This window comes from Dasypus novemcinctus, chromosome 16, assembly GCF_030445035.2.
Source record: "Dasypus novemcinctus isolate mDasNov1 chromosome 16, mDasNov1.1.hap2, whole genome shotgun sequence".
Lineage (NCBI taxonomy): Eukaryota > Metazoa > Chordata > Mammalia > Cingulata > Dasypodidae > Dasypus > Dasypus novemcinctus.
In genome coordinates, this window is record NC_080688.1 from 5,928,560 (window position 1) to 5,939,248 (window position 10,689).

The 10,689-nt window shown below is 36.2% G+C and overlaps 1 protein-coding gene across 1 annotated transcript; it reads left to right on the top strand.

The window, feature by feature from the left end:
- Positions 1-4,678: 4,678 nt before the first annotated feature.
- On the top strand, positions 4,679-5,611 carry LOC101443811 (olfactory receptor 14A16-like). The gene has a single exon (XM_004460177.2). It carries the CDS (start codon positions 4,679-4,681, stop codon positions 5,609-5,611), a length of 933 nt encoding a protein of 310 aa, XP_004460234.2.
- The last annotated feature ends 5,078 nt before the right edge of the window (positions 5,612-10,689 follow it).

Below are 10,689 nucleotides of genomic sequence, written 5' to 3' on the forward strand. Positions count from 1 at the left end.
TGTCCGGTGATTGCCCCTGAAGCACCATCCAGGGCATCTCCATGTCCCAAAGACGCCCCCACCTCTCATCTCTTCCTGCCTCTCCCCATACCCATCAGTCACCATGTCCACTTTTCCCAATCCAATGCCACCTCTTCTATGTGGATATTGGATTGGTTGTGTCCATTGCACCTCTATGTCAAGAGGAGGCTCAGATTCCACATGGATGCAGAGTTTCCCTGGACTGACTGGTATGTATATAGAGTCTGCACTGCTAAATGGCCTCCTGGGACTGGAGTCATTGCCGTGGTCACCAAGGGCAGGACTGCAGCCTCTCACCATCCCACACCCACAAATCAGGACAGACAGCTTAGGTTAAGGTTATTTATGAAGAGACAAACAACTTCCCACCCGAAGCCCACATCAGTAGCACTCCCCAATGGAGCAGCAATATCCCCCCGTCCCTAGTGCAAGGGCAAAGACCAGTGAAGAAGGATGTTCCAGTATGGGCCTCTGATTCTGATGCCTATGCTTAAGAGCCTGTGGGCTTGAAATTTCAACTATGCCTAGAGCTGAAGAGTACCTAGAGTTACCTCCTGAGAGCTTCCATTTTGCTAAAATTGGCCACTCTCCAAGTCAAACTCAGCATGTAAATACATTAACTTCCCCTCAGCATGCTCTTGACTCTGTGTGCCTGATGCTGAGGGATTACTACCAGGCACCAGCTGGTGATTCAATTAGAAAAATACTTTAAATAAGAGGAACAGATGGTGAAGACAAATGAGTTATATGGCTAAGAGACTTCAAAAGAGTTGGGAGGTCATTAGGTAGTATTCTTAATATATGTAAACTCTGTATCAGGAATAAAATTTTGCCATATAACTGATGGATGAAGAATTGAGGCACATTTCTAAGTAGTAAGGTATTTATTTAAGCAATTGTAAATTGGATAGAAAAAGTTTGAAAAAGAACATCAAGGAAAGAAATCCATTTACTAAAATTCTGGAAAGTGGAAAGAGATAGGAAAGGGTGAAATTATAAAAAATAAAATAAGATCATTCAGAATGAAGGAAAATAATTTTCAGAAAAATGATTCAGAGGGGGAAAAAAGGCTGTAAATCAAAAAAAAAAGTTTTTACACCATTTTGTATAGAAGTAAAATTCCAAAACACTATTATTAGAACGATTCCTCTAAGTTCATACATTGAGAAGAAGAAAAAAAGAAACTAGAAATAATGGTGAATTTTAGTGGAAAAACCTATACTACATGCAGTTAGCCTGGGAGGGGTGAGTGTCGAGAAATAAAAAAAAAAAAATAGGAAAACCAAGTTCCTATTTATTTTCGTCACTCAATCTATGCTGAAATCATACAGAGGGTTGAATTCTTCCATATCTGGAATGCATGTTTCCTTCTTGATTGTTTTGGCATTCCTAATTTATTGTGCTTGTTATAGAATTGTAGGTTTAAAACTAATTCCTCTAAAAAATTAAAGCTGAAAAATAATATCCTAATCTGAACAAATAAACATGTTATCTTTGGGAAGAATAAAAATAAAGTTTGATATTTCTAAAACAAAAACAAGTACTTAAGTTTTCAAAATAAAATTATACTCAGAATCTTTATTACTCTCCCAATTGTACCACTATCTTACTTGTCCAAGACCATCAACCCCACAACTTTAAATCAGGTGTAGTGCTGACTTTTTTCTAATTTTAAATGTTTTCTCTTCTCCATTCCAGTCAGCTCTCTTGACAGTCCATTTTTGTTAGAGTGCTCAAGTTCAAATAGAAGTTGGAATCATATCACTTCTCTACTTAATCCTGGGTTTTCCTCTCACACAGAGTACACATTAAAAATACTTTCCAAGGAGAGCAGAGTCTATTGATGGAAACTTCTTTCCTCATTTCCTTTCTCACCCATCACCTCCTTGCTTCTGCCTTTCCAGCTCCCTTGAGGCCTGCACTGCCCTCTGCTGATCACTTGGAACTGTCATACAGCTGAGATGGGCTGTTTATATACCTTCCGCCAGTCACACTGTCCCCAAGTAGGTTCCCTCATCTGATCATCACAAATCTTTGTCTCCCTCCAAAGCAAATCTTGCTAGTGAAAGACAATGGCATTCATATTTTCATCTGGACTTTGACTTGCTGCATTGATTTTACTGATGCAGAGCTAATGGGAGCTACTCAAGAAATGATGAATGAGTAATCAGAAGCTAGAAATAGAAGCTAGAAATTATAGCTCTGTCTATTAATGTTCAAGCCACTAACAGATTAACAAATATGACCTACTGATCCACTAATTACTCAGTAATATTTTACATTAGAAGGTACCAAATAAGAAAGTCAATGGAGACAAATGTAGCCTATTTTCCCTTTGGAATTAAACAGCTTGATAAATTGTAATTCTTGGGCAATGTTCAAACCTATGAGAGAGCAGCAATAGATGTAAAATGATCAAGCTCATAATTTTCCTGAGTCTGCCAACAACAACAGCATTGAAGACTCTGATTATCTGAGCATCATATGAATTTTCAGAGAAATAAACACATTCTATGATCTCTATTGAAATTAAAGTTCACAACCTACTTCTGTCCTTGTGGTCAGCTAATTTCACTAGCCCTGAATTTCAGAAGACAGCTGGAAACTTTCTGAACAAGGACTGGAGGGATACTAGTAAGTCCTTATTTTAGAAGAAAATTTGTTTTAAATGTAAAGGTAAACTGAGTTATAAAATAGTGGCAAAAAATCTTTATTTACCAAATGATTAAAAATAATAAAATATAAAAGTGTCATATTATATATTTTGTCTGACCTTCTAATTTTTCAATGTACCAAAAGAGTTATGATTTTTAATAATCTTGGCATATTAATTATACCTTTATTCAGAAGTGCAAATAAAGAGAAATGGGTGATCCATTATGTGCAATAAGCTGAAATCATATCCAATATTAAATGACATAACAATTAATGAAAATTTCATAAAAAGCAGTAAAGGAAGGAATATAAAAATCATGAAGCTGTGTTTATAAAAACATACTAATTTTCAGCCTTAAAACATTATTGGAAGGTAATGGAATAAAAAATGATAAAGAAACTTTTGTTGCAGTAATTTTTCCTATTTTATTTCCCTCACATTAAAATACACAGTTAAGAATGGATAAGTTAGAAATATTTCTATTTATGATTATGAACATTTTTTATTCAAACACTCATGGACAGTGAGTGAATTTTAATAATGAATAATGCACAATATTTTAATGAACAGCACCATAGATATTAATTCAAATTTATCATTATAAGCATTTTTAAATCATTCAAAATGTTTACCTATTTGACAGGAACACATTCCAATTCTTTTTACCTGTAGTACCACATAGTGATACTTTTCCTTTAATATATCTGATGATATTAAATTAGAGATATTACATAAATTATTTAATTTCACAGCTATCCTAAATCCAGTGACCAATATTTTCTCTGTGACCTTTTCTCTATCTACCACCATGGGAAGCAAATAGGCAAAACCTTTAAAAGAAGGATTTAAAGGATGTAGTGTGGGAGGTTGAACTGTAAATTACATTCTTCAATATTTAAATATTAAATATTAAAGAATGAAATCTGTACAAATAGAAGGCATCAACCCATCATTGTATGAGGAATCACCAACTGCAGCATTTTTTCACTCTGACACTCTCTGAATTTTGCTCCAACTCTTCATCATCCTTCAAACCTGATACATAGTTTGTATTAATCTAATGGGAGGAACAGGAGCATGTGGAAGTGGCAGTATAGCTGATATGAAAATATCATAAAATAATTGCAATATTTCAGATGTGAGTAGATAATGCCATGAATTTTAGTTGTTCAAGAGTTAATAAAAAGAAAGAGCTTGTGGGGAAAACATAATTATTAACTTATTAGATGTGAGCAATAACGAGGAGAGGACATTAAAAAGTAAATATTTTGATGAATATGTGGCCAAAAATCTCAGGTCATATATTTGATTTCTGCAATAACTAGGTTAGGTTAGGTAGAACCCTAAGTTTAAGACCACAAATGATAAAAGTCTTGGCTATGATGTGGTATATATACACACACATACACCTATATACATATATATGCATATATACATATATATACATTAGCAAAATTCCTTATTAAAATATTGAAATTTGTAAGTAGCTCTAAATTGAATGTTCTATAGACACAAGTAGGCTAAAGTTTTTATAGCAAAGATGAGAAAGGACAATAATACCTATATCATTTTTTTCAGAACCATTTACAGCTCAAACCCTCAGAAGCTCTGTAGAAATGGATGTTATATCCATCATTGGAATGAATATAGGGACAGTAAGCTTAGGACACAATTTACCAGTTGTTAGTTGATCAATTTTGATTTATCTAGAGTGTTGGAAGGTTTTAGTAAAATTCAGTAGAAACCGTTCAGTCATTTGGCATATTTCATCAAATCATTTTGAAAAATATTATAATTACAGATATATATGAACTGAAATTAAATTGATTACAGAAAAATAATGAACCAAAAATTACAGATTCCCAATACTGTAAAGAGGATCTAAGTGGAAGCAATATTTTCTTAATTCAAGTGTGGCATTACCAGTTGAGAGACTTGATTTTGTTGATGTTATATTATTTTGTCTCTTTATTTATTTTTTATCACATTATTCCTGCAGTAATGAAAAATAAAACAGCTGTGACAGAATTTATTCTCATGGGATTTTCTACCAATCAAAATCTGTACATTTTGCATTCAGGGCTATTTGCATTCATTTACCTATGGGCCCTGATAGGGAATATACTTATTATCATGATTACAACTATGGACCAGCACCTCCATACACCCATGTACTTCTTCCTGAAGAATTTATCTATCTTGGATCTTTGCCTCATTTCAACCACAGTCCCCAAAGCTATTGTCAACGCCTTGACCCACAGTAACTCTATCTCATTCCTTGGCTGTGTCATGCAGGTCTTTCTCTTTGTTTTATTGGCAGTTGCAGAGCTCTTCCTCCTCACAGCTATGTCTTTTGATCGCTATGCAGCCATATGCCATCCTCTGCACTATGAAGTCATCATGAACATGGACACATGCATGCACATGGCAGCTGTGGCTTGGTTAGGTGGGGGTCTGACTGCTGTGATGCACACAGCTGGTATCTTCTCCTTATCCTTTTGTGGTCCAAATGTGCTCCATCAGTTCTTCTGTAGCATCCCACAATTATTAGCTATTTCTTGCTCAGAAAATTTAGTAAGAGAAATTGTGCCCATTATTATTACTGTGACCTTGGATTTCTGTTGCTTTATTTTCATCATGGTTTCCTACATCTACATCTTCTGCACTGTCAAGAATGTTCCATCAACAGAAGGCCAGTCAAGAGCCTACTCCACTTGCCTTCCACATTTGGTGGTGGTTGTATTATTTCTCACTACTGGCTTTATTGCACATCTAAAGCCAACTTCAGCATATCCTTCTATTTCTGACATTGTGATTTCTGTGTTCTACACTATGGTACCCCAAACCTTGAATCCCATCATTTATAGTCTAAGAAATAAGGCAATGAAGACAGCTCTGTGCATGTTGATTGAGGGTAAGCTCATCAAAAAGTAAAAGGTATCACAATTTTATTTCTATAGCAGATATAATTTACAAATATACTCATCATTCATTCAGATTTTCTAAAAAATGTACAAGAACATATTTAAGAGTAAAAAGGGGGCAATGCTTCATTAGTAATTTTCTTTGAGCAGAAAAAGTTATACTTTCCTCATGTTATTGAACCTTTATAGGAATGCCTATATTTATGGACCCTTTTTCTAACCACCTTCTTGTGTTACTTATAAGATGAATTCTAGCTCTTTTTTAAAAAAAGATTTACTTATTTTTATTTATTTCTCTCCCCTTCCCCTCCTACCCTGGTTGTCTGTTCTCTGTGTCTATTTGCTGTGTCTTCTTTGTCCACTCCTGTTGTCAGCGGCACGGGAATCTGTGTTTCTTTTGTTGCATCATCTTGTTATGTCAGTTCTACGTGTGTGCAGCACCATTCCTGGGCAGGCTGCACTTTCTTTTGTGCTGGGAAGCTCTCCTTATGGGGCACACTCCTTGCACATGGGGCTCCCTTATGGGGGGACACCCCTGCGTGGCACAGTACTCCTTGAGTGCATCAGCACTGCACATGGGCCAGCTCCACATTGGGTCAAGGAGGCCCAGGGTTTGAACAGCGGACCTCCCATGTGGTAGACAGATGCCCTAACCACCGGGCCAAGTCTGCTGCCTTGTTATTTTTATATGACATAAAGAAACATGTTTGCTTAGAAAATATTACTGTTACCAAGTTTATCAAAATAAAACAAAGCAAATAAAAAAAAAACTATCCCATAAATTCTATTCTCATATTAACTCACTAATTCAAATTACTAAAACCTTATAGAATATCTGATACATTTTTTATTCTCTGTATTAGATGAATTATTTATTGATACATAATTATTTATGTATTAGATGAATTTATTTATTGATAAGATATTTCAAAATTAAATGTGGTAATCTTGCTCTCCTCATTCGATTTATGGGATGTTATCTTTCCTTTTATATTTTTGTTTAGGGCTTTATGTAAAAGGAAAATTTTAAATTATTGTTAAAGTTTTGTGCCAAAGAGTTATCAAGAACCTATAAAATTGTGTTGGTCAAACCAACCTATAATGGGAACTGTGGCTGTTAACAATGCTCCAATATGTGTTCATCAATTATTACAAATGTACCACACTAATAAAATATATTGTTAAGGAGGAAAGTGTGGGAGGGAGAAAGTATGGGGCATATGAGAATTCCCTATATTTTTGATGTGACATTTATGTAATCTAAAGCTCCTTTGAAAATTAAAAGTACAGTATTAAAAAGAAACCAAAGGAGGAGAGAAACTATGATTCAAGTTTAATAATGAAATGAATATTAATTTTAGTGATGCTTAAATTTATCCCAATGTAGCTATGCTTCTTCAATATCTTATATAACAAAAATTTAAAAAAATAAATTATAAGGTAAATTTTTCAAACAATATTTTTACTTTTAAACGTAATTTCTCATATTTTTACTTTCATATATTTGATGTTTCTCCTTATTCATCACAATTTTGTTGTGATGACCGATAACTGACTTTCTACTACATATATATGTCTTAATTTCCTTAATGTTCTTCTACAATTATACATGTTTTATTACATGAAACATTTGGTTGACATAAACATACAAATATATGTAAATGCTTATTGTCCTGAAACATTAGTACTATAGATTACACAGCTCTCATTTACTATTTAAAAAACATTATGAAATTATTCCTTGATAGTATTTTGAATTTTTAAATATATTTTAGGTACACAAAAAATCTTTAAAATTTAGTGTATATTTGGAAAAAACAGCAAGATAGTGGCAGAATAAGGAGCTCATATGGTCACTTCATGCTAGGGGGTAGTTAATCAACCAAAACCATCTAAAGCACCTGTTTGAGGCTTCAGGAGATCAGAAGAACATCCTGCAATGTCCTTGAAAGAATGGGAGTAGACTACCAATCTTAAGAGTAGATTTGTACATAGATCACACCTGCCACAGAGGCTGGTGCCCTTCCTTCACTGATGGCACAAGCCACCATTGGAGCTATTCCATGACTGGAAATTGAAGCTCCACTTCCTAAAAATGATGTAGTAAGAGACAGTTCAACTTCAGCTACTTATTAATAAATTCAGTGGGCTAAATTATAATCATAAGAACAGCTGAAGTTTGAAACTGTCCAAGTCATAAAGAGACGGGTAGCCAGTATTTTAACTCTGCCCCTGGCAGGAGGGAAAGCAGGGCAGACTGAAAATCACAGCGCTGGTAGTGACCAGCTTTTTCCCATCCAAATGTGACTGCAGCTTTAACCTAAGCCTCAGCTCCACGTCCAGCAGGGAGGAAGTTTGGGGATCCAGCACTACCCTCTCTGGGAAAATGCAGGCCACACCATGAAGACTGATGATCATCCTACTCTGTTGGAGCAATGTGCCTCAAGAGATATTCAGTGGCTCTAGTTGGAAAATCCATTTCCCAAAAACAAAGGAAGGACAAAGTTTTGACCACCAACTTCAGCTACTAATTAGGAAATTTAGCTGGCTAAACTATGACCCTAAGAACAGCTAAAAATTTGAACCTATCCAAGTTGGAGAGAGGCTGGTAGCCATCATTTTGACTCTGCCCTCAGCATGAGTGAGGCCAGGATAACTGAAAAATCACAGTGACTGTAGGGACAGGATTCTTTCACCCAGATTGGAGTGCAGTTCTAGCCTAGGCCCCAGGACCACCTACAGCAGGAATTGTACCCACCTCTATGGGTAACTGCAGGCAAATTTGGCTGGCACAGACTGAAATCTCAAGCGTCTACAAGGGCAACTGCAATAATTTTGGTCTCACTTGGCATAGACTGGAGCCCACACCTACAGCTCCATCCCTACTTCTGACAGAGGAGGAAGGGTCATGAAGCTTCATCAGTCTCTCTGGGCAATTAGAGTCTAGGTCTGCATAACTTGGATTATTACACACAGCTCTGGCTTTGTCCCTAACCCTAGTAAAGAAGAAAGTTGTAGAAGCTATTTCAGTCTCTTGGGAAATGTGGGCAGCTTGAACCTCCACAGCTTACAGCAACAAATACATCCTTGGCTGCTATTACACAACCAGCAAGAGGGAGAAGGCCAGAAAGCCCTAAAGAGAGACACTGCACATGGAATAAGTACATCAAGTAAGCCAGATACCAAGTCACAAACAAAAAATTGTAATGCACAAGAGGCAGGAAGCTATGACCCAGTTAAAGGAACAAGACAAGCCTCCAGATGACATAAATAGTTAAGACAACTAATCATAGATATTTTAAAAAATCTCCTTAATGAAATCAATGAGATGTGTACAAATATTTCCTGAGAGCCTCCATGATGCTCAAATGTGACTACTCTAAGCAAACTTAGCATATAAATGCATTAGCTTACCCCTGAGTATGGGGCATGACTACCAGGAATGAGCATTCCTGGCACCAAGGGATTACTATGAAGCATGGGCTGGTGATGCAACTAGAAAAAGACCTTGAATAAAAGGGATAAATGTTAAAGTAAAATGAATTCACATGACTAAGGGACTTCAAAATGACTTGGGAGGTCATCAGAGGGATCACATTTATGCACATCTCAGCAGGATCTCTGAGAGAATCAAAGGAGATATAACCCCAGGTAATGGTGCTCCTGAGGGCAATGGAGATTCCCAGGGCCTATGCTCATGGTAGATGGCTCTGGAGTTTAGTGGCTTACCAGAGTGCCCTACTTTGGAATTTGTGTGCCTGAGTATGCTGGAGTTGGATTCATATATGACTTTTCTACACATGACTCTGTCACTTCTGAACCTATGGTTCTTGCTGGGATTGGTGTATGCCCAGGGGACTTGAATCTCTGGACTTTCCATTTGCCAGCTGGGCCCTAAGCCTCAGCAAAGTTGCAACAACTATTCTGCAGTTCATTGGGCTTAAACAGGTCAGCTAAAAAGAAGGTGAAGATGGTCACCACACAAAGGAACCAAAAGAGTCTATAACTGCAAGCAGGAGAATTCCATCCATCAGCCATGTGGGATCTAAGGTCTTCTTGTTTTAGAGGTGGAATGGGCATCACCATCCCAGGGTCCTCAAGATGGAGGAATAAAATATGCATTAGAGTGGACTTACTGGTATTCTACTATAGAATTATTGTGAGTCTAGCAATGGAATAAAATATATCATTGATGTGGAGACAGTGGTCATAGGAGTTGCTGAAGGTGGGAGAGGGAAAAAGAGGTATGACAAGGGGGCATTTTTGGGACTTGGATTTGTCCTGAATGATATTACAGTGACAGATGCAGGACATTATATCTCCTGCCATAGCCCAATGAATGGACTGGGAGAGAGTGTAAGCTACAATATAAACTATAATGCATGCTGTGTAGCTCTGCTCCAAAATGTATTCACCAAATGCAGTGAATGTACCACACTAATGAATGAAATTGTTGATGTTGGAGGAGTGGGGGATGTGGGGAGTGGGGTATATGGGAACCTTGTATTTTTTAATGTAACTTTTTGCGTGATCTGTGTATCCTTAAAAAGATAATAAAAATAAAATAAAAGTAAAAAGAAAGACATTGGATGAGCAGAAAGAAGAGATTGAAAGCATACACAAAAAATAGCAGATCTATGGAAATGAAAGTTCAATAAATGAAATACAAATACACTGGAATCATGTAATAGCATATTTGAGGAAGAAGAGTGAAAAATTGGTGGATTTGAAGAAATGGTCTCTGGAAATGTACATGCAAAAGAATAGATGAAGAAAAAATAGAACAAATTTACCAAGTTCTCAGGGTAACAAATGACAGTAAAACTTATGCAAATATATGTTGCAAGGGTCTTTCAGAAAGAGAATGAAAGAGTAAAGGGGTAAAAGGAATATTTGACGACAATAATGGTAGAAAATTTCCCAACCCTATTGAAGGGCATGAACATCCATGTCCAAGAAGCACAAAATAATCCCATCTGAATAAATTCAAAAAGATCAACTCTGAGACAAATACTAATCAGAATGTAAAATGCCAAAAACAAAGAGAATTCTGAGAACAGCAATAGAAAAGCAATGCATAACATATAA